Source organism: Alligator mississippiensis, chromosome 11 (assembly GCF_030867095.1).
Source record: "Alligator mississippiensis isolate rAllMis1 chromosome 11, rAllMis1, whole genome shotgun sequence".
Classification (NCBI taxonomy): domain Eukaryota; kingdom Metazoa; phylum Chordata; order Crocodylia; family Alligatoridae; genus Alligator; species Alligator mississippiensis.
This window is the reverse complement of record NC_081834.1, coordinates 35,415,514-35,440,456: the sequence shown is the minus strand read 5'-3', so window position 1 is coordinate 35,440,456 and position 24,943 is coordinate 35,415,514. Positions and strand designations below refer to the sequence as shown.

General features: G+C 46.2%; 2 protein-coding genes across 2 annotated transcripts in view; both read left to right on the top strand.

Annotated features, from left to right (window-relative positions):
* Positions 1-6,425: 6,425 nt before the first annotated feature.
* On the top strand, positions 6,426-14,607 carry MPHOSPH10 (M-phase phosphoprotein 10). The gene is made up of 11 exons (XM_014599988.3): positions 6,426-6,600; positions 7,584-8,244; positions 9,208-9,353; positions 10,284-10,464; positions 10,755-10,896; positions 11,058-11,125; positions 11,921-12,058; positions 12,316-12,426; positions 12,619-12,726; positions 13,413-13,640; positions 14,205-14,607. Exons 1-11 carry the CDS (start codon positions 6,521-6,523, stop codon positions 14,352-14,354), a joined length of 2,013 nt encoding a protein of 670 aa, XP_014455474.2. The 5' UTR covers positions 6,426-6,520; the 3' UTR covers positions 14,355-14,607.
* Positions 14,608-20,380: 5,773 nt separating this feature from the next.
* Positions 20,381-24,943, top strand: part of FAN1 (FANCD2 and FANCI associated nuclease 1) — a 43,687-nt gene continuing 39,124 nt past the window's right edge. The window contains exon 1 of the mRNA XM_006259752.4: positions 20,381-20,546. The gene's annotated coding sequence lies outside the window, so the exon portion shown is untranslated. The remainder of the gene's footprint in view (positions 20,547-24,943) is intronic.

Sequence of the window (24,943 nt, the reverse complement as noted above, 5' to 3'; positions counted from 1 at the left end):
ATTTCTCTTTCCAGTTTTGCAGTACTTAGATTCTTGAGTCTCTGTCCTACAATAATTTGGGGGGTTACCCATGAACAAAAAGTTAACACGTTATTTTTTGTTCCCTAGCTATTCATGCACATAAAGCTGTACACACGTGTAAGAGTTCACAAGGTTGGGCATGGAAACTGATGCAGAAAATGTAGGTTTTGGACCCTGATTTTTTTAAAGGATATTTACACACAGAATTGACAGATCACTGAGAGCTATGGATCAGGACAGGGTGCTGGAGCTCTTTGTATGGAAGGAATAGTACTGGCATTTAGGAGGAGTTAAAAAAACCCATATACAGCCACAAAAGCCTGTGTAGTATGACTCTGAAGAAAAAGGGGAGAGGTTTTTAGATAAAAAATTGGATGAAAGAGACTTGGAGCTATAAGCAAAGCTATCTTGTCATTCCCAGGGCCGAATACAGGCATGGGTGAACCAGGCAGCTGCCCAGGGCCCGGACAGAAAGGAGACATGAACATGATAATTTTTTTTCTGTTGTCTGATTATTATTATCTCTGGCGAAGGGGGCCCCAATAGTAAAAGTTTCCCTGGGGCTGCCAGAAGTCTAGGTACGGAGCTGGTGATTCCTACTCCATACCAGAAAATTGGACTTTGTACATTCCTTGTATATAAACAGGATTGTATCAAGAAATTTCTCCTTCTTATTGAAATAAACTGCAATACCCAATAATTAGCTAACTGTTGTGTTAGAAACGATGGCATAAATATTTATGTTCCTCTTCCTATAGGAGAGTGTGGAAAGCTTTGAGTGAAGTTGAAAGTATGGATGGAGGAGTCTTTGCAGCAAGTGTGAATGGTTTGTGCACTGTAAAGCTTTGCTCCACTGGCACAGCATGCAATGAGGCTATAGCTGTTTCCTTATTCCCCGTTCCTTCTTCCTTATGCCCCATAGGCAGTATGCACTGGAGGGTTTATAGGAAGGCTGAGGCAGGACAGGGGCCAGGCCAGTACCATATTTCCATAATGATGTGTGTAACCTTGACATGTATTAACCTCTGCAGACAAAAGTTCACACATAACAAGCATATTACTGAACCTTAAGAGAGTAACAGCCGCAGAGAAGCTTGCAGCCTACCGAGAAGATGGACTCGATCCCCTGCTGAAGCTCCTACATCAAGGCTGTTTACATAGTCTCAAAGCAGAGTTTGCCTGGTGGAACTAATCTGACCAGGAAGCCATCATGTATTGTTACAAAATACTAGAACTGAAGGGGAAACATTAATCATTGTGAATGGTACAGTTGTGTAAATATGTGCATGGATGAATCTTTAGGCTGGTAAAGCAGGATACCATCAGACATTTGGTTCTCACAATATCTGCTGAAAATGGGAGTCCAAAAAACCCCTTAGAATCTAGGTTATAGACACAAAACTGCATAGTAAGATGACTGTAGCTTTACTATATTTAGAATATGTTATTCAGTACTGAGAATATCCAAGTCTAGAGTTGTATTAAAGTCACCCAAGGGAGAAAACAGCAACAGCAGCAAACAGATGATTATATAGCATACAGTTCCAGGGCCTGATACTGTAAGCCTTTACTGATATGAGTAGTCCCATGTAAATCAATCGGCATACTCATGGGAATGAGGATTATTTCTGTTAAGAAAGAACTGCTAGGTCAAATCCGCAATTTACATATAGTGTTCCACATAAACTGATTCCTAAAGCACTTTGCAAAATTAGGTTTCAGTCTTGCAACCACTTTTCAATGGGAGACCCCTGGGCCTGTAAAATGTGGAGGCAGTTGCCAGGACAAAATAAAAGAGTGCACAGCATAGTTTGTCATGCAGAGAACAGTGGTACACAGATATTAGATGATTAAATTAAACGATTTGATTAAAAAAGCATAGATGGAGAAGGGAAAAAAATGTTTGAAAGGAGGTTTGAAAAGAGGTAGATGATTATATTAAACCATTCCATTCAAAAAGCATAGATGGAGAAGGGAAAAAATGTTTGAAAGGAGGTTTGAAAAGAGGTAGATGATTATATTAAACCATTCCATTCAAAAAGCATAGATGGAGAAGGGAAAAAAATGTTTGAAAGGAGGTTTGAAAAAAGGCTCCTGTTACTAAAGAGATTACTTGTGGCAAAGCCTAGCAAGGGCCAGGAAACAGCGCAAGCTGTAGGGGAGAATTAATGAGATGCAGCTATGCCAACCAGGGAGGGTCAGCTGATTAGAAGAAGCCTCTCCCAGGTGTTTAAAAACCTCAGCTCTCTGAGGGTCAGAGAGACATAAAAGGGAGCTAGTATTCCAGGAGGTACTTGGCAGACTCCAATCAGCATTGAACACCTGAAACAGAGCAGGGAGAGAGCCCCAGGAGATAAGGGTTGAAAGGGTGTGTGTTTATTTTACCCTGAGAATGAGAGGGTTTTGTTAAAGTGATGGGAAGGCATTTTTTTCTTTTATATTTATTTGTTCTGAGCAGGGTGGGCTTTTGTTAAAGCTGTAGCTTCTTCCTTTTATGTTCCAGTCTATACTAATGGATGAGGTGTGGCTGTGAGGAGGAGGCCATAGGATGGCAGGAAGGCATGGTAGCAGCCCTGCCAGGGTGGGAGTATGAGACAGAGGGCCAGTAACCCAAACCAGAAAAGACAGAGAAGGGGAGTGGCTGAGGCCTGAACATGAGCAGGCTAGCCAGAGCCTGGAAGGGTGAGACCAGGGCTGGGGCCCAGATGCCGGGGTCAGGAACAGTGTTTTTCAACCTGTGGGTCGCAAGAATATATCAAAAGGGTTGCAAACAAACTTTAAAAATGGATTCTCCTTTAAAGGAGAAAAACTTGGGAAACTGACTTTTCCCTTTCAGGCTGGCAGAGCTCTAGCCTGTGAGGGGCTGACTGGGACTGGAGCCCAGGCATGGGGAGCAATGGGTTGGGAGTCAGGGCCACTAGGTCAGGACTGGCCACTGATGTTTACAAATGGGTCCTAGTACAAAAAAGGTTGAGAACCACTGAGCTAGAGGAAGGGGGCTAAAGCCCCAACAAAACTTTTGTGGCCAGAGGGCCAAGCTGTGTAAAGGGATGAGATGCACACTCAAATGATAACTTGTGTCATCTGTGAGATATTGGTGTGGTGGTAGGGGAGGAAGGAAGACCTGAGGAAACAAGTACCAAAAACAAATAGGAGAGAGGGAGAGCCCCAGAGGACTTGCCAATCTCAGGTGGGCAGCCTCCCCCATTAATTTTCTCTACCAACAAGGTATGGTAGACAAGTGAATGGGCTGTCATCCAGGGAGATCTGAGTGGGACCAAAAAAGACAGAGGGGGCCACAAGGAGGTAATATAGCTGCCCTTGGGCACTATCTTGTCACAGGTGCATGTTATTGTCTTTCTGCATATATTGGAGTGTCCTTCTAGAACGGTGTGGGCAATTATTTCAACTGGCAGACCACTTAATCAGTTTTGATGAGCTGTCAAGGACCCCTCACTTAAAATCTTTCAGAATATATAATTTTAATAAATTTATAGATGATACATACAGTAGATGTTTGATTTTTAGTATAACATTTTATTTAAAAAAATAATTGCTGTCCTGATTTGTGGGGGTTTTTTAAATAGTGTATATAGAGATGATTGCATAATAGCTCAAAATAAAGTCTTACTCTTGTATATTGTGAGGGGAGGAGGCATTGGAGGTGAGTGGAGGGGTGTGCATGCATGTAGGGGGTGGCTGCCTGCGTGCCAAGTCCCAGGAACTGGGGGGGCGGGGCATGCAACAGAGCTTGCCAGGGCAGCGAAGGTGCTAGCATGGTCTGTGTCCCCTCCTGCTGGTCCACAGCTGCCCCCACAGCATTCTGAATTGGGCTGAGCTCTGCCTGTTCCCACCCACACCAGCCTGGCCCCAGCCTGTGTGCATAACTTCCTGGTGGGGTTGCTCCTGCTGCTGTAGCTGCCCAGGTCCTGCTTCGCTCCCACTGCCTCCAGCAGCTCCTCCTCTTCCTCCTGCTATGCTGCTCCAGGTGAGGGTGGGGCATTGCAGCTAAGCAGCTCCTTCTCCAGTGTGTGGGGCACCAGCTCCAGGCCACCTTCCACCCACTTGGCCACTTGCAGGTGGCTTGCTCATTGCACTGGGTGGGAGTTGGATCTGGAGCCCTGCATGCTGGGGCAGGAGCTGCTCAGCTGCAACTCCCTGCTCCCACCCTGAGTGGTGCAGCAGGGGCCAGAGAAAAAGGAGCTGCTGATGGGGGTGGGGGGACCTGAGCAGCCCCTAGGTGGTTGCAGCAGCCCTGGGAGCAGCCCCACTGTTAAGCTGTGCACACTGGCTGCAGTCTGGACTGGGGCTATGGGCAAGCATGGGCAGGAGCATGGTGCAGGCTGCCCTGGGCAGGAGTGAGCAGGACTCAGCCCTTTGAAGAGTGCCGCGGGGGAAGCCATGGGCCAGTTCCAATCAATTGGTGGGTGTGGGCTGGATCCAATCAGTTGGCAGGCTAGATCCAGCCTGCAGGTTGTATTTTGCATGTTCCTGTTCTAGACAGTAGATCTGCAGAGCAAAAAATTTGTGCACAAATAGTGAATCTGTAGAAAAGGTCAGAGAGGAGGGAATTTTTTACTTTAGTAGAAGGAACTGGCATGGGAATAAAGGGAGAAAACAAGGTCTGGGATTAAAATATTCATAATAGTAACAATAATATTCCTTACTTTATTTACTCTTATAACTATAATGTTACATTGCATTAAGATTACTGTAAAATCCACTCTCTGATTCATGTTTCTTACCACCCACACTCAGCTTATTAAATAATGCTAACAGTAACAAAATTAAACTCTGCCTAAACGGAATACAACTTTTCAAAACAGCTGAATATAAATGCATTTTTCTAGATTACAAGCAACTTAAAATGCCCCTCTTGCAAAAGTATGCATAACTAGAATCCTTATATACTGAGAATTACAGGATTTATGATTTGGAGGCATCTATAGTTTAGTTAGAGTTTATCCTGCCATTGTTGTTTTATTAGGTGGGAAAATAAGCATTGTGTAGTTTGAAGGAAAACAATTCTTTGCTACCCTTAGATAGAACAAAAATATTCCGGAGGCTGCACGGTGAGCGTGAAGGTTGTTGTGCCAGTGTGGAAAAGGTCTCTCACAATGGATCCAGAGGCACAAATACAAGCCCTGCTGTTGTTCCTGGGCCAACACAGCTGCAAGTGGGTAGATTCAGGCTGGAAAGTGGGATGTGGCTGGATAGGATGCTAGTTACATTAGTCTGTGTGTCACTAGCTACTGGCTTCCTGCACCTATGCTAGCCTAAAGAGCCACCCAGGATAAGATAGACCTGGTTAACAGTGAGAGAAACTTGGGGAGGAATGTGGAAAGGAGAAAATTTGAGGCAAAAGGGGTGTGTGATTTAGGCTGAGAGTTCCAGAGATGTCATACCAGATGTACATATGTATGTGAAAGGTGGTGGGTTGGGGTACCTGTGTAGGAGAGTTTGGAAACTGGGAGGGAAACAGGAGAATTTGTGAAGTAATTGGAGGTATAACATTAATCCTCGTTGTTCTGAGAAGACCAAGGGTACGTAAGAGGCTAAGAACACGAGGAGGTAAGAGGTTCAGGAGATGCTTCATTAAGCATATCTGGGCTTTAGAGATTAGGGAGTATAGTTTTACAGCATGTGTCTGTATGTGAGAGTAGGTAACATACATAGTATAGTGGTGCTGCATAGGAAGAGAGAGGATGCAAGCTGTCCAGACATGTAAGACCTTAAGAGATGCCATACTAGGTCAGATCACAGGTTTGTCTCACCCAGGTTATCTCACAGTGGCACTGAGTAGCTAGCTGCAAAGGGCATAGGGCATAAAGAGTCTTTATGAAGGGCTTATCCAGACTGACCTACCCCCTGCCTCTTCCCTTGCAACTTCCAACATTTTGAGACCTCGGAAATAGGAATATGAAAGCCGCAGCCCTGCTGTGGTGGGCACTGGACCCCCGCTGCACGAGAAGCCATGTCTTTGGAACCTGCCAAAGCAACCAGCCTCTGCAACGTCCTGTGGCAACAAGTCTCCCAAGTGAACTGTGCACCCAGAAAAATCCTGCCCCTGCGTGTTTTCAATCTGCTCCCTAGGAATGCACGTCTGCGCCCAGCTCTAGTGCCCAGAGGCTGCCGGCAGGTCAGCCCTGGCTACTCCAGACCCCATTATTTTACAGGCCTCTGTCATACCCCATCCCCTTCTCTCTGCTGGGGAGTTCTGCCGGCCTGGGCCCACCTCACGCAGGAGCCCCTCGGGACTGCCCTCCGCTGGGATGGCCACGGGGGTCCCGGGGCGGGCGGGGCGCGTCACACGGACGCGGTCTCCACACGGGTCCCCCGCGGGGCCTGGGGCGCGTGCGCCGTGCTCGCCCCGCCCGCCGGGCAGGGCCCCTGGGCGGGGCGGAACCCGCTGTTGGCGCCCACGCGTCCGGCCGGAGCCTCTTGGCGGTGACTACTCCAGGTTCCGCCGCGTGGGGGGCGACTGGAGCCGGGCCGGGCCATGGCGGCGGGGCGCGGACGGTTGCAGGCCTGCTTGCAGGTGCTGGGCGGAGCGGCGGCCCAGCCGGAGCGCTTCCTCAGGTACGGCTCGCTGGGGCGGGCAGGACAGCCGAGCCGGCCCGGCCCGGCCCGGCCCGGGAGAGCCCCGTGCGGGGGCTGGGCCCTCGTGCTGCCTGCGGCCCTGCCCGGCCGGTGCCGCTCGCCCCGCGCTCCCGAGGGAAAGCCCCGCGGGGAGGGGGGGTTGCGGGGACACCAGCCGCGCTTCTTCTCCGCGGGGCCTGGCCGGCGGGTCCAGGAGCCTCCCGGACAGACCTCGGCCCTTGCTGAGGAGCGGGAGGGCGGCGGGGGCTGCTCCGTCCCGGCGCCGCTTCGTTTCCTCTGCTTTCACCGCGAGGAGGCCAGACGGGCTGCAGCGGAGTCAGAGCCGGTAGTAGCGAACCCGGGCGCCCCTGGGCCCGAGCCGGCGGGGGAATTGCTGACACGGAGGGCAGGGAAGGCCCGGCAAGCTTTTGGGTTGTACCGGGGCATTTGTCACGCATCCAGGTTGTAGCTGTATTTGGTCCAGAGGAAAAAGCAATCGGGGCTCGTGGACAGAGGTGACTTCTTTTATTAGACCAACTAGATTTTTGCAAAAAAAAAATTCTTCCAAGAAAGAAAGGGAAGATGGGTTTTCTTCACTACTCCCCGGTTTTGACTTTGTTGCGCCTCATCTGGCCTCCTCTTGGGGAAAGCAGAGGAGACGAAGCAGTGCCAGGGAGGGGACGGCCCGCTCCCCCCCACGTCCAGGGTCACAGCAAGCGGTGAGCTCCATCCAGTTCGACCGTGGAGCAGCCCGCAGCGCCAGGAGGTGCCTGGACCCGCGGACCAAATTATTTGCAAAAATTTTGTTAGTCTAATAAAAGATCACTTCTGGCTACAAGCCCTGATCACTGGTCCAGTTGTGGCAACTGAGCGTGTTTAAAAGACAGTCTTATAGTTGTTATGTTTTTTTTCATGTAGCACTACTTCAAAGTTTAAAGTTCATGGCTTTTCTTCAAGTTTTGAATGTGCTTTTTTCCCCTCAGTGTGCAGGACGGGTTGGCTGCAGACTTCAGGTCATTAACAAAGACTCTTTACGATTTGCATAAAGTGCTAGGGGCAGATGCAATCCATGGGAGTCCCTTAAAAGAACTGGTGATCGAGAGCTTTGATGAAGAACAGATCTGGCAGCAGCTTGAGCTCCAGAATGATGCAGTTCTGGACTATTTCAAAAACGAGGTTGCTAGAAATGTTAAAGACAAAGATCTTTGCCTTATCCCAGTCCAAGAAGAAGATGGTTCGGATGCAGAGACGAGTAGTGAGAAGGAAATGGAACCAGAAGACAGTATGGAAGCAGACCAGATCTCAGATGATGCAGAAGATGAAAGCGAGGATACAGAAAAGCAAACTAAATCCAGAACATTGAAGAGGCAGCAATACAGTGATGAGGATTCAGATATTGATTTTGATATTGATGAGCTGGAGGAAGAAACGAAAAAATCAAAGATGACTACTTCGAAAAAAACAGGGGAAAAGTCCATAGTGGATGATAAATTTTTCAAGCTGTGTGAGATGGAAGCCTTTTTGGATGATTTAGAGAAGACAGAAAGGCGGGAGATGGAAGAGGATGATGATGAGATTAATTATTTTGAAGATATTCATTCGGAGGAAGAGGATGAAGAGGAATTGGGAAAAGATAAAGTCAAGGTAAAGGTATTGAAAGCTACTAGGCAATAAGCTGGTTAAATAAAAATAACTCTTGAATTAAAACTTATTCCATAGTTATTAAAGACATGCTTTTGTCATGATTAAATACCTAAAATGATCTTCAGCTGCCTTAAGGATGTTGAAATGGCAGTAAGTGTAATTAACAACAGGAATTAGAATAACAAAGAATATGCTGTTTTCTCCATTACTTGAAATCTTTAAAGATCAGATACTTCTCCAAAAGAGATGCTGTGTTTAAATCACAAACTGGTGGACTGAAACCAGAAATTTAGCCAAACTTAGCCACATGACAATGATCCCCTGTGGAGTATGAATATTTTTTGCTTTGAGTGTGTGTGAACACACAAGTCCCTACCCAGAAGTGAGAATTCTAGTAGGTTTAGGAGGATCTTCATGCCTCTGCAGCATCTTATTGAAGTCAACGGGGTTCTGTATGATTAGAGATTTGAGGGGGGAAGGAAAGGGGTCATGATCTCCAAGGAATGGGGTGTGATGGGAGAGGGTCATGGTTTCATAATGCTGTGATTTAATCTGCAGAGTATTAACTTGGAAAATAACATTCATGCTTTTTACAGTAATGTTTATAGCTGTTCTGTTTTTTCAATGTGCTTGTCATGAAAGAAAGCTAATTGAGGCACTTCTAAAAGTGATAGACTTAGGCATCTGAGAGCTATGTATTCTCCCATTATAGAAGAACAAATTAATGTCAACATCTATGGCTCTTCTCCTTCTGTGCGGTTAAAGCAAGCAAAAATAAAATTTGTGTGATAAATATGTAGACCTGACACCATTCAAGCCATGATCTAGCCTAGTAGCCAAACAGTAGTGAAATGAATTGAATTACCATTGCAGTTTTTAATAACACTGCTCTCATAGAATAAAAGATTCAGTTAGATCTCTGTCACTATCACCAGGTAATCTCTTATTTTACCGTTTTCCCAGCCAGTTAAAAGTTCTAGAGACCTGAAATATAAAGATTTCTTTGATTCTGGTGGTGGTGATGATGATGATGATGACAATGACAATCCAGCTCATCATGATGGTGATGATCAGAATGAGGAAGATGAGATTGAAGAAGACATTTCTGAGTATGTATATTTGAGTATTTTGTAACTGTCCTGTTGATAATGACTGTGTTTATTTTGAACAACGGTATAACACGGGTGGGTGGGCAAAAGGCGACCTGCCAGGCCATTCTATCCAATCTGTTAATATTCATCTGCCCTGGGCTGCCTGTCATGCGGCCCTTGATGGCTTGCCAAAACTCAGTAAGTGGCCCTCTGCCAAAAATAATTGCCCACCCCTGGTATAACACCATCCCTAACCAAAAAATACAGGGGTTCACCTAGTACCCAGCTTTTAAGGCTTGAGGAAAGAAGAATTTTCAGGAATCCCTGAAAATGAATTTGTATTTTGTGGCAGTAGATACACATCTGATGGATGATATATTGCTTAAGGCGGTGTTGTCCAACTTCTGGGCAGTGGGGACTTCACACTGCATGAGCCACAGGCTCTTGGGTCACATGCAGTATGGGCTGCACACCACAGAGGTGGCCCTCCTGGCCTCCCCTTCTCCCTTGTGTAGGTGGCCCACTACCTTTTGCTACCCACATGCAGCCCAGCTCCTTTCCCAGTCGTGCAGGCAGCCAGATTGCCTTGCACTCCTGTTATGTGTGCTCCTTCCCCAGCCATGCACAGCCTGAGTCCCTACAGCTGGGGACCCTTCCCCAGGTCACAAATGGACCTCTCACCATGCTACCCTGCCCCCCAGATGGGGCAGGAGGCAGAAGCTAGAGGAGGGAGAGGGAGCCTGGAGACTGGTTGTTGTAGCAGCAAAAGCAATGGGGAAAACGGTGGCTAGATAGCCTGTGGGCTGCATTAACCCCTTACAGGCCAAACACAGCCCTCAGGCTGCCATTTGGACAGCCCTGGCTTAAAAGAAAAGAGAATTCACCCACCCCCGCTCCCACAGTTCTTACAAGACATTGTCAAAAGCACAAACTGTTTTAATGTTATAGGACTGAGAAAGCTAATGAAATGGAAGTAACGGAACAGAATGGGAAAAATAAAGAAGCTTCTAGAAAAGTCACTTTTAACTTGCCAGATGACAGTGAAACGGAGCAAGATACTGATATGCTAAATGCAAAGAGAGATGATTCCATTGCAATAAAATCTTCTTTTGAGAAAAGGCAGGAAAAGGTAATTCAGAAATTTTAGTAGAGCTTTCTGCTGAAACCTCAATCCAATGGCAGGTATTTATTTTGATTCTCTTACTTTTAGAGGATCCCTTTAATTGGAAAGTTTCAGAACAAATATAGAAAACAGTGTCAAAACAAAATGTTACAGAAAAGGCAAATTATACTGCATGTTTAGAAAACAAAAAATACTTGAAATAATTCATATTTTGTTCTGTAATTTGATTTCCCTTGTGATTTATCAAGTATGTCTACTTTTAGTTTTTAAAGTTTTAGGAAATGTTTCTCTTCCAGATGAGTGAAAAGATTAAATCTCTTGAAGAGGAATTGTTGAAGGAAAAACCTTGGCAGCTTAAAGGAGAAATAACAGGAAAAAAACGACCTGAAAATAGTCTTTTAGAGGAAACTGTACTCTTTGACCATGCTGTCCGAATGGGTAAATATTGCCATTATGTTAAATCTCGGGTGTTATAAAATTGTTTACCAGGCAGAGTAGGCATGTGATTGCTGTTCATTATATTTTTATTTCATAACTTTTGATGAATACTGCACAGGCCAATGTATGGCATTAATATTGTTCTTTTCTTGCTCTTTTAGCTCCTGTGATCACAGAAGAAACCACCCTTCAGCTTGAAGATATCATCAAACAGAGGATAAAAGATCGGGTTAATAAGATTTAAATTGACCCTTTAAAGCCAAAAAATCTATAAACAAATATTGATGCGTTATAGTGTAGTTACAGAAATGGCCGTTGGGGGCCACAAGTAATTAATTCAAAGAGTGAGTTTGGGGGCCTTAAAATATGTTCAGTATAGTTTTGTTTCTAGAAAAAATACAATAACTGGTTTTAGGTCCTGCAAAATACTGAGTACACTCCATGAGTCTAATTTTGCATGCTGTTGGGAGTTGTAATGCATTTCAAACGATCTTAAGATAAGCAACTGAAATTGCAGACTGCTTGTAGAGTTAGCTACAGAAGGGCTACTTTGGCATTTGATTTGTATACAAACTCTGCAGTGTTTACAGAATTGATGTAATGAGGGCTTTGCAAACTTCTGATTTTAAACACTTCATAATATTGACCAGAAGGAGTGTTGCTGTGCATAATCTGTATGATAAGTATTTTTGAAATGTTACACCTTGGCTGTTAATTTATACAACTGAAGGAACAAGGCAGATCAGTGCAAAGGGGCAAAAAAAGCTGTGCTTCATCCTAGTGTATCTTCTCTCCATGTGTTGGAAGGGCAGGTTTTTTGGGAAGGGGCTAAATATGTGTATGAGAGACCCTCTCTGATCTGTCAGCTGTCACTTGTACAGTTGTAACAAAGTAAATAAAGTACCTCACGTAGCATAATAAAATGCTTTTGCTGAGGTTCAAGAAGATATGTTGGAACAGCAGGTGTTTATACTTGCTAATGCAAAAAAAGAGATGTGTTAAGTATTTTATGGTTTTGGCTCAGGCATGGGATGATGTAGTGCGTAAAGAAAAACCAAAAGAAGAGGCCTTTGAATACAAGAAGCGTCTCACTTTGGATCACGAAAAGAGCAAATTGAGTCTTGCTGAAATCTATGAACAAGAGTACTTGAAACTTAATCAGGTAAGTTTTTAATGATAATGGATATAAACAACGATATTGCTGTTATTGGAAAGAGGTAAATTAGACTCGCAACCATTTATACAGATGTACTGAGTGTGCAGTATTGAAGGCACCCTCTGTCTATGTACTAATCTGTAAAATGCGTGCAAATGATATATCTCAGTGTTCTTAGTTTCAAAGTTGGTGTTAATGTTATTTATGTGAAAGATGTCTTTTTGAGTGATCTTGATTATAACACTCTGTCATTATTAACCTAGCAAAAGGTTGAAGAGGAGGAAGATCCTGAACATGTAGAAATTCAGAAAATGATGGACTCTCTGTTTGTACAGCTGGATGCTCTTTCCAATTTCCACTTCACACCCAAGCCAGTGAGTACAAGCGTCACCTTTTTCCTAAATTCCATGCCCTTAGACTAACTGAAAGGATATATCGGGTATATTTTGTGCTTGTTATGCATTTCACAGTGTGAATGAAAATATATTTTGTGGGCCTGACTCAGTTAGCCCTGTTTTGCTAAGATATGATATGCATGTTCATGAATGCTATTTCTTTATTTTTAGCCTGTGCCAGAGATTAAAATTGTCTCAAACCTTCCTGCTATAAGTATGGAGGAAGTAGCACCAGTTGCTGTTAGTGATGCAGCTCTCCTAGCTCCAGAGGAGATCAAGGTAGGAAATTTTGTGTAAATTGTTCTGTATAGTACATTCAAAAAGGAGAATTCATTGTCTGATATATTCCATATCATGCTGGGATCCTTTCCATACAGACTTTAGAATGACTTAATAATTTCAAATCATTGTAACTGAACAGAGTGGGAGGAGAGCTAGCTTTGCTTCTCTGGGTTTTAGATTCTTTCCCCATGCATCTTGGAATCCCGAGTTTCTGTTCCAACATGGCTTATTCTGATTTTGAGAATGAACCTATATGCAGATTGCTTGAGTACCTTGTACTTTCTGTTGTTAGAAATGCATTTTACCATAACCTGCATTTCTCCATCTTTTAGCATTCAGTTAATCTGTGTTTTAATTTTCACTGTCTTGAATTCTATATGTAGAAAGAAAGATAGAGGAGAATGGGGAAAAGTGAAATAGTTACACAGGTGATAAAATTTGTAGAAACTTATTTCCCGAGGCTAGTATGAAGGAGTCCTCCTATTCGGGCACTTTTGTTTTCAGGAACTTTGATCTGGACACAGTTGAGAGTGATGTTAAATACATCAATAGGTGGGAGCTGAATTTTACTACTCTTGGATAATTGATGCGATACAATGAGGATAGATAGCCATCTTGTTTGTACACTTCACAGCCTAGATCTCATTTATGGTGTCAGAGTTAAACCCTTGTGTCTTCCTCAGGAAAAGAATAAAGCGGGAGATGTAAAAACAGATTCAGAAAAAACCTCCACAGACAAAAAACGAGAACGAAGAAAGAAGAAGCTTCGTAAACGTATGAAGCTAAAGGAGAAGGAGAAACAGCAGAAAATCCTAGAAACGACTAAACCAGAGCAAGGCAAACTCAACAAAAAAGCTGTTGCAACAAAATTAAAAAAGCTAACCAAAGAAGGCAAAGCGAGTTTGTTAAAAGTAAGGCCATTTTAAAGAGTTGTCTTCTAATTTCAGTTGTGTACTGTTTTTAATTGGGTATTATTTTCTGATCTCATCATAAAACAATCAGATTATTGATGTCTTCCATGTTAAATTATGCTCCGAGTCCTTTTCACCATTTCACTGATGCAAAGCTGTCTTACACCCAGATAGTATAAACTGCCACAACTGCTCCTATACCACTAGCCTTCCTCTGCTTGGGGGTTAGGGTTATAGTATTTCTGTGCATTTCCAAACACCAGCTCTTGTCTTAGTTCTTTGGGATGAGAAAGGGTATTCTAACCTGCTGGACTAATGCAGTACAAGTGAACCCTGCTAGTGGGAGAGCACAAAAGATCCATTTTTTCCCTTACATTTGCATAACATTTAATTTGATCTAGGCCTAGGGGGTCCATATTTAAGTTCTTTCTTTTAAAAAGAGGAGACTAAAATAAGAGTCACTTTAAAATAAGGCTGGTCTATTTAGTAATTGTGTAATTATGCTACTGCATTAGAATGCTAGTTGGGTTGTTTATTATAATAAATCCTTTTTTCCATTGACAGGATGAAGGTAAAGACAAAGCCTTGAAATCATCCCAAGCTTTCTTTTCCCAATTACAAGATCAAGTCAAAGTGCAAATCAAAGATGCAAAGAAAATACAGAAAAAACAGAAGAAGCAGCAAGAAATCTCTGCTCATAAACTTAAATTATAATATATTTTATACACTTATCTTGTATATAATAAAACGTTTCATTTTTTTAACATTGTGTTTTGAATAGTTCATATGTTATGTAGAACATGAAAATATTCTATAAACTATAGTGTTCTTCCTGGTGTTAAAATTTGATAACCTGTTTAGTACTTCTTAAGGCTTTTTGTTGTTACCCCTCTCTGCTCTGGAATTCAGGGCTCATCCTCCAAAAGAAAAGCCATGGGCAATAAGTAAAGAGATGTATTATGATTTATTTATGTATGCTCAGTTTTTTATATGCGTTTATCTTCAATATATTCCCCCTTTTTTCCATATACCATGCTTACAGAAAAAGGTGGGATAAAGGTTTTAATAATGTAGTAAAATGTTAGATTTTGGCAATCAATCTGAAAAGATTTGGCCAGGATGGCTTTATGTTCAGAGCTATTTGTGGCATAATACTTTCTAAGGCTGCTCTTCAAGAAATCAAGACTAAGTAGTATTATTTTATTGAGCTCATTCATTCAGAATATTGTGCTGATGTGAGAGAACTTTGCTCTTGCACATGCCACTGCCTCAAATTCTATGGATTTAATGGAAGAAAACTTCCAGCAGTACATCTAGACTTGCATCTATTTATATTGAAAAAAACATCTTTTGGCTTTAGCAATAGTTCTGAAGAACCACTGCTTCTGAAAGCATTGCAGTATTTAATATACTAGTATTTTAAAAATAATCTCCAAAAGTAAAAGTAAATATTAATGTGTGTGGGGGCTGGTTTTTATGGATTTTTTTTGAGGTTTTTTTTTCTTTTTTTAAATTTCAACCTATACCCTCTAAAGCAGTCCCCTAGCAAAGAACCAAATTCACATTCGCTGCTGTGCACTTCTAATGTGAACATAAAATGATCTATTTTATTTTTAAAAGCCCAGGTGAAGACTACCTTAGCTTGCTTAAAATCTAATATGTTTCTTAAGAATTGGTGACCAATATTTCAGATTTTTTTTGAACATTCAACAGTTTGCAGTAGAGGTGCACCAATACATTGGTGCATATCGTATTGGCACAGATAAAAGGAAAATTGACGTTGTTGGCAATCTTTTTTTTTGGCTGATAACATTACCAATAAATGCCAGGTGCATGGGCGCAGCTGCCACATGCACACAGCTAGGAGTGTAGCCCAAAAACGTGAAGAGCAGCGTCTGGCTGGTAAGTCTAGGGAGAAGGGGTAGGGGAAGTGAAAGGATGTGGGAAGGGCAGATTGTAGACCCCCACAGGGAGGGAGTGGAGCAGGGGCAGGTGCTGCACCATGGGCGGGGCATGGGACAGCCAGGGGGTGCAGGGGGCAGGCAGCTCCTGCTGCTGTGCACACCCCCAAGGGAGGCATGTGCCCCCTGGATCTGCACAGGGCGAGCTGCATACCAGAGCTGCTACTGCCTCTTCCCAGCAGGGGCTGGGCCCAGGTTGTGCTTAGGGTGGGCAGCAGCAGTGCTGGGAGGGGAGCTACAGCCACCTCAAAACTTGGTATAGTTCCCCTCCCAGCACTGTTGCTTCTACCCTGCCTGGGCTGAGCACAGCCTGGGCCCTGGCCTTGCATACAGATCCTGGAGATGCATGGGGTGCATGAAGCCCCCCCTGATGAACCACCAGCTCCATCCCACCCCAGCTGTGCAGCACCTGCCCCTGCTCCAGCTCTACTTCCTCCTTTACCATGGGGGCTTCAATCTGCCCTTTCCTCCCCCCAGCAGATTTACTAGCTCTCCAAGCTGCCCGGCTGTATATTGGCATTCAGATTGGTATTGGCTGATATGGCTGGTCAGTAATCTGCCATCAGTATCAGCCCAAAAAATCTTTATTGGTGCACCCCTCGTTTTCAGCATTCCTTATAATCGGGGATCCTGGTTTTCCATTTCCCATGGAAAAACAGAGAAAACCACAGGTTTTCCCTTTTTTATCAGAGAAAACACAGATTTCTCCTTTTAGCAGAAAAACCGACAGATTCCCTGCTCTAGCAAACAGCTCTGCAGGCTCTGTTGAGCTGTTTACAGACAGGGTGGGAAACCCCCAGCCCTGCCCAGAGGCAGATGGGGAAGGGTGGGACCTGAGGCTCTCAGTCAGCCACACCTGAGGTAAGTGGGGCTTGTGGGGGATGGGGGACCCTCTGGCAGGGCTGGGGGGTTGCAGGTCACAGCTGGGGGGCACCAGCAGGGCTGCGGGGAGCCAGGAGCTGGCCCCACCACCGCCCAAGCAGGCAGCAGTAGTGGGGGAGCCGGCTCCATGCTGCTTCTGCGGCAGCTGCCTGTTGTTGGGGGCAGGGAGCTGCAGGCTTGGGTCCTTGTCCCCATAGCCCTGGCAGCTGGGAGCCCCCTCTGGCAGGGCAGAGGCTGTGGGTAGGGGTAAGAGGCACAAGTAGGGCCGGGGGCTGTTGGGGCAGTGAGGGGCACCAGCAGGGCAGGGGATGCAGGGGGCTTTCAACTTTAATAACGGATTTTGGGGTTTTTATCAGAATTTCCAATTTTTTGTCAGAGAATTTGTGATTTTGTTATCGGAGAAAACCAGGATCCCTGCTTATAATATTTATTTTTAACACGTGCTCACAGACAATGTACAAGACATCCCTTGAACTTTCTTCATCATTTCTTTGATTCAGGGATTTCCAATTTTGATCAGAATTTCCCTCTCTTTTAACTGTGTCCCTTAAGGTACTTAATACCTTCATCTTTCCTTTTATGTCAGTCTGGCTCCTCAACAGAAAGAGGGTAGGATTATGTAAATTAAAACAGCTGCCTAAATATTCCATAAAGCTTTGTCTATAATGCCTCCTTTTCTTCCCCTGCTCCTTAATGTGGAAGACTGCTTCACACTGCTTCTTAAAATTAATCAGTTTTACAGTATTCTAGGGATCTACTTACAGTACAAAAATCCCTAGTTCTCTCCTAGTTTGCTGGCTGCTTTATATTGCCTGAAACATGGTTTCTTGTCCTTCCTCAGGTCTGGGCTAAGAGGCAGGTACAGCCTAAGCCAGAGGAAGGGCACTTTGTGCTCTCCCAATACTGCAGTAAAAGACTATATAGATATAGATATATACACACACCCTCTACAGTTGCACAGCTACCACAACACTCTGAAACTTATATTGCTTCAACAGAATTATTTAGCCTGGGTTTTCTTGCTGATAGGGAGAGTAAGATTATATTATATTGGGTCTGAACAAGCCAAAATGGAAGTGGTTTTAATGACCCTCTTCAGGTAGCAGGAGCATCTGCAGTTGAATTATATATATAATATTTTCATTATTTAGGCTGAACACCTGGACTCATTCACTTCTACCACAGGTTTAACAACTAGCATCCTTCAAACTTTCTTTCAAATATTCCTGCACTAACATCAACTGTCAAGATACCACTGTCCATAGCCAGGATGGCATCTTACAAACCACTATATACAGAAAACCCACACACTGTTCTACCTATGTCTACAAGATGAGCAATCATCTCAAGTGCACCAAAAAAGCTGTAATCTATAGCTAGGCCCTAAAATACCACCATATCTGCCCTGAGAAGGACACTTGTGAACCTAAGAACACTTGCCCAACCTAAAATCTGCCTTTATACAAGGACACTCCAGCAGAGAAATAGACTATACATTTGAAAGAGCCACCCAAATACCCAGCAGTAACCTGCTAACATACAACTCCCCCCCACCCCCCCAAATGTACTCTTGGGGCATTTATACATGTGCTCTGGGAGTTGGGAGGGAGGGGGGGGGGGCATTTTAATTAGAGTAGCTCCAAGAACCACTCTAATTAAAATGCCCAGAGTATCGTGTATCAGCGTCCCATGCTGAAAAATTGTGGCAGGGGCACTTTAAAGCTCGTTGAACAAGTTTTAATTAAAATGCCCCCACTGCTATTTTCAGCATGGGGATGCTGATACATGTGATACTCCACACACTTTAATTAGAGTGGTTCTTGGAGCTGCTCTGTTGTACTGTAATTACAATGCATTGGAGCAGCCTCGCCCTGTGTTTATAGACGCTCTTCGTGGTCACCTATCACTTCACACTGGAACTGATAAAAAGGATCCTCAAACTATGGCCTATACTCTACAAAGATCAGACCCCGAGAGAGAGATTCCTAGCGTCTCTGCTCCCGGCTTTCAAACAACCCCCTAACCTTGCCCAATTCATTATCAGAAGCAAATTTTCCACTGCCTAACAGACATCAAGTGGAACACAGCCTTGCATTGGCAAGAAATGCTTAACCTGTCAGTGCATCTCTACTGCTACTACTGTCCACACCCCCTATAACAAAACCATCAAAATTCATGGTTCCTACACATGCCTTTCCCAAAATGTGATATACCTGAACCAACACACCAAATGTTCTCATGGCAACTACACAGTTGAAACTAAACAACAGCTGTGCACCTGGATGTGCCCTTACAGGAAAATATAAAGGACAGACATGAACACATAAAAGCACATTTCTCACAGAACAGCCACACCCTCTCTGAGCTCACTAGCCTCACACTCAAGGGAAATCTAATACCTATAAAATGTGACCTTGGGAATGAACATTCATCAGATGGCTGGAAGAACAAAGAACTAAACACTGACACTGATTTTATGGCATATTGTATTTTCCCTGACTCCTGAATTCTTTCTAAATATGAAAGGTGAGAATGATTCTCATTCCTTACAATAGGTCTTGATCTCCCACTAATCAGCTTTTCTTTCGCTAATTGTGTGTCTGCTACCCAGACTTCTTCTCCCTCTGCTGTTCTTTACTCTGCTTGCCTGGCCCATTCTGGTCAGACCTCAGGAAGAATATCTTTCTAAAGCTTGTGTAACTTTATCCCAATTACACAGTTGGTCCAATAAAAGTTATTACCCTAAGACATCCTTGCCTCACGTAATTTCTGGACCATCACAGCTACATTACTTTTACACTACCTAAATTAGTGCCATAATTGTCTATTCAATTCACCTGTACTCAACTGACTGGAAAGTGTAAACTGGCTCAAGTTTTCAACTGATTTAGGATGCAACAAGCTAAATTTATACAAGGAAGAGTTGACCAGTTTAATTATGTCAATATAGAAATCAATTTAAAGTCCTGTGATTTTCTGGCTGGTGTATATAATGTATAAAGAAAGTTAAACTCTAGTCTAGGCAGTGAAGTTGATTATCCAGAACATCCCTTCCCCCGGACCATGACCTTTGAGAATTGTAGCTGCAATTATCCCTTCAAGAGTCCCTAAAGAAACTGCCTCATTCTAAATAATTCCATCAGATGTGCAAAAACATTCATTTTACCAATGAAAATATGCCTAGTAAGTGTCTCAGATAAACAGATTAATAAGAAATTAAATATTTTTATTTAATGACGCCAAATATATAGTCATCTACAAATGGGCAAAACCAGTCACACCTAATAAAAGTCATGCAGGCTACTTAAACTAGCCATTCCATAAAACTTGACTTGGGAAGGGTGCTTGGGTAGTGTCATTAATCCAAGTTCTTAACATCTCACTGCAGTAACGGAGGGGAGTTCATTTATTCAGTGTGAAGGGTCCATCAATCACTGAGCTGCACCAGACCACCCTGGTACGTGGGCACCGGCCTTGAGCAGTGCCCGGACTTCTCATGTTAAGAGCCTGCACTCGTGACAGGTCATCAATACAGATCACGGATTGCAGGAAAAACCAGCAGAAATGGGTGCTAGGCAACTTGCCAGAGAAGTAATTTGAGAGGAGGAGGAGGAGGAGTTCATGTGCCATTTCAGAACTGAGTTTTGAACTTGCTAACTAGTTTTTAATCTGTAATTTATACATCCTGGTACACCTGTTATTCTTCCAGCTGTTTTGGAAATCTCTTTTTTCCGTCTGTGAAACGTTGGTGGATTTGTACGCGACGATCCCGCTCCGCCGCATCACACTCCCCACGCCTTGGGAATCGGAATTGCCCCGCCCGCCGCGACGCCTCCTGGGGCTCCTCCCCGGGACGCGGGATCGACCTCTCCGCGCTCGCCTTGTCACGCCTGGATGGACTGAGGCTGCCTGGGAGCGGTGCTGCCCCCAGTCGCACCCGACCCGGGCCGTGACGTAGAGCCGAACGCCGGGGGCCGGCCTATTGAGTCGTGGCGGGAGGATGACGTCATGGCGCGGTGGCTTTGCGTCACTGCCTCGCAGAGCATCTCCGGCCCCGTGAGAGGTACCGGGGGAGGGGGCATGGGGCGGCCGGGCCGGGCCGGGCGGTACCGGCGCTCTGCCAGGAGCTTCCCCCCGCTGTCCCTGCAAGTGACACGCGGCTTCAGGTGCCCGTGTGAACGGCCGCCGCTGGCCCGCGTCGGGCCCACTGCCCCGCCCCCCGCGCCCTGCATCACCCCGGATCCCTGCTCGCTTCCTCGTGCGGGCCGGGGCGGCTACCTGGCCCGGCCTTGGAGAGGAGCAGCAGCTGCAGGGGCAGGCGGGCAGGTTAACCCTTCCCCACCTGCTCCCTGCACGGACAGTGCAGGGGAGGGGGGAGCACCCGGGAAAGCCTGGGACGGGCTGGGGAGCCTGACCGCTCGGTCTCCAGGCCCCTGGCGGCCTGAAGTGTCTGCTCCAAACTCCACTAGTGCCCATCAGCACTTCACCGCCTGGCCTGTGCCAGGGCTCTGCCACCCGAGGCGCCTTGTGCTGTCCTTGCGTTGTGCCCCTTCAGCGGCACCTTGCACACTTTTAGGCTAGAAGTAGATGTCACTGAATGAAGCAGATTGGCGCAGCTGATCCACTTCACCGCGTGAAACACGCGGTCACCCCTAGTCCCACCCTTGCTGGTGCAGGATGGGGGCCATGTGATCTCCCTGCTCACCCAGACCCAGGCCATAGGTCTAGCGGAGTGGGGAAGGCGGGGTTTTTACCCACCTGGCTGGACCTGCTTCTCTGCAGTTGTGAAGGAGCAAGTCTGGGTGGCAGGGGAAAGCCCCGCTTCCCCTTCCCGGGGTCCGGCTGGGTGGGTGAAAAGTCCTTGTCCCACCCAGCCACAACCAGGCATGGGTCTGAGCGAGGAAAACACCACAGAGGTAAAAGACATCTGCTGCTATAAAGTGGCAGAGTCTATTGCCACCTTTTGTTATGCCACTGGTTTTCTTTTCACGCGGTGGACAAGTTTATTGCTGTCTATTTCCTCAGCATTTGTGCCTCTCCAAAACGTTTTATGGCAGCACAAATGAGACGTTGAGCATCTTTTTCCAGAGGGTCTGCCACTTGCCTCTGTTTCTGTGCGTCTTGCACACGATAGCAAGAGGAGAAGGAGAAAAAGGTGCTGTATATACACAAACTGGCAAGGGTAATATCTGAATTCTTTCTGAGTCTAATTTAAAAAAATGGGTTGTCTTTGAAATAGAAAACCCCTTTAAATGATCTCACTAATTGACAGAAATGTACATAGCATGCTTAAGGCTTGGAGCAAAGACTGAAAGGGGCAAGTGTGTAGGATAAATAACTTGTAAGCCTCATGGTGGTGTTTACTGTATTCTGTATTTTAGATGCTACCAGCACCCAGCCGAAACAGCATGATGTGTAGCCGGGGACTGCACATTGTGTAGGTTTTGAAAACACAGTTAATAGCGCTCATCAATATGTTTGTGTTTGTGGATACTCAAAGTTTGCCCCAGATTTTAAGTTCGCATAAACAAGGTAACATAACGATTTCATGGTCAAAACCAGAAATGTTTCCCTATTAAAAAATAAATATCAACCTTCTTAAATAAGCACCTCCCAGTTGTGCGGGCCGGGCCCCGATCCCGCCGCCAAGTGCGAGTCATGGGGGCGATCCGCGGCCCGTCTTTGTGCACGCGGGCTGTGGCCAGCAGCCTGGGCACGCGGGGTCGGAGAAAACCGGTGGCGAGCTAGAATTAGTCACAAACGCATAGTGGTTGATTAAAAGATTATTTACTTACACCCAAAGATGGTAGTGGTGTAGGCTGGACAGCTTTCCAGGTGCAACTCCGCTTGAATCCCCGTTGGAGGATTACGACAAGTTCTTTCCCACGGAGTTGTTTAGGCTCCACGGGTTCGGCAGTTCTTTCCCACGGAGTTGTCGAAGCTCCGTGGGCCGTCCGGTTCCCAGGCCCCGGAGTTGTTTAAGCTCCGTGGGTTTGAAAATTGGGTTTACAGGAAAGGGATACGTCTAGGATTGCGCTCGGCGACGGGGAGAGGCTAGAGGCGGTTCGTTCTTTTGTCCCCCCCTCCGGAGTTGTTAAAGCTCCGTGGGTTCGGTTATTAAGCCTCTATTGCCTGCTTAAGAGAGGCGCGTTGGGTCCGCAAGGGTCCACGTCGCTTAGAGATCTTCACACAGCGCGAAGTCTCCTCCTCCTGGGGCTCGTAAAGTCCTCCAGTTTTCCTCTCTCTCCGACTTGGGCGGAAGCTACCCAAGTCTTTTGGACGGCTAGCAAGCCAATAGCTAGCCGCCACGTGTGCCTACATTTAGAACCGGCCAATAATGTGGCATGAATCTAAATACAAATGGCGGGAACTCCTTTGCAACGTGCGTCACCAGTATACAGCAATGAAATGCACCCTGCAAAGAAACTACAAAACAGCGGGAAAGCCTTTTGCACCCGGAGCTCCCCTCCACAGCAGAGAACTCCACCATGCAAAGAAACTATAATATGGCGGGAAAAATAATTTAGCGGTGCCGAAGCGCACACAAACAAAAACCACAACTTTGGGTTGTGACACCAGTAACTTCTGACTAAAAACAAACTGAAAGTAACTTAATTGATATACAGTTTCATATAAATAGAAAAAAATCTGGATCTCATCCTGAAATACTTAGGTATGCATCAAAATAAATTGTACTAATCAGGGTAGTAGTGTTAAGTACATTTATAAGTCTTATGGTTAGGGACAGAAGTTACGCGTAAACCGGTCTAAGTGTTCAGAAATTGGTTTAAACCTGTAACAGAACACACATTCAGTGCACATAAACCAGTTTCAAAATGGCCAAAACTGGTTTGAGATACTACATTCAACCAGGTTTATCAGACATAACTGATTGAGCTCAAACTGCTTTATGGAACTTGTGTCTCAGACCCCTTTTTGGTTTAAGTTAAACCAGAGTCCCCCAGCATCCCAGCATGCTCTGCAGCCCTGCGTGGGCCTGTGCTCTCTGCTCCAGAGAGCAAGGCTGGCCCTGGCCCTCTGTTGCCTAGCAAAGCAGGGGTGGGCAGGGGCGTGGCCAGACACCGGCCTCTCTAAGGCAGGGAAGAGTTTTATTCCCCCCTCCCTCCCCGTCCCACCAGCATGGACCTGCCAGGCATTTCTCCGCTTGCTGCTCCAGCGGTGGGGGCATGGCCAGCCCTGCAGTAGCTTCGAGTGAACTGGCCAGGGAGGGGATTTAATTCCCCCGCTTCCCTGTCCCACTGGCACTGACCTGAGCTGGGGTCTGCCTGGCACTCCCCCCTTGCTGCTGCAGCGGCAGGGACGTTCCCAATGGCCAGCTGGCATGGCCCCCGCCCGTTTCCTCTGTCGCTGGAGGACCGCAGTTGGGGTCCTTACCTCCTTCCCTATCCGCTCCACCAGGTGCTGGAGGAAGCGGGGAAATAACCCTTCTCCCTGCCCCGGCACCTAAGGAGGTCATGCTGGCCAGCCTCTGGCCACACCCACATCCCTGCTGCTGGAACAGCTAGTGGGGAGGGACCCTGATGGGGGCAGCAGCTGCTGTCATGGTTTCCCAGGGAGCGCAAGTCTCTTTCCAGTGGGGGGCTCTAGTGCAGACTGGAACGGGGTGGGGCAGTCAGAGTTGCCACACACTGCACGGGGTGAGCAGCGGCAGCACTTGGGGGGGCTATGGCCACCCCTCCGAGCCCCAGTGCTGCTGCTCTCCCCGTGCAGTCTGCAGCAGTTCTGACCACTCTGCTCCGCTCCCGTCTGCAGCGCAGCCCATCCCCTGCTGGGAAGAGGATTGTGCTTCCTGGGAAACCATGACAGCAGCTGCAGCCCCTGTCAGGGTCCCTCCCCCCTTGCTGCTCCAGCAGTGGGGGCGGGCGTGTGGGCAGAGGCCAGCCAGCATGGTCCCCTTAGGTGCCAGGGCAGGGAGTGGGGTTATATTCCCCCTCCCTCCATCATCTGGCAGTGGGGGCAGGGAAGGAAATTATCCTGCCACTCATGCCACACAGGGAGCAATCGGTGGCAGCAGTCGGGGCTGGCAGACCCCAGCTGCGGTCCCCCAGGGACAGAGGGGGTGGAGAGGGGAAATAAAATTCCCGGACATGCCGGACAGTCTCTGGCCATACCTCCCCCCTGTAGCAGTGAGGGGGGAGCACCAGATGGACCCGGGCTTGGGTCTGTGCTGGTGGGACAGGGAGGGGGGAATTAAACTGGCCAGTTCACTTGAAGCTACTGCTAGGGTTGGTCAAGACCCCCAGCACAGCCTCCCTGCAGCCAAGGGCATGTTCTAGTGCCCCCCGGCTTCTGGCCTGAGCCACTGCAGGCATATGCCTGCATTACCTTAATGTCGGTTCAGTTGCAAATTGATTCAATCTAGGCAGGTAAGGCTAACCTGCCAAGATTGAATCAATTCAGGCTCTGGCTTTTTGAATGCCTGTCCTCACCTATAGAACT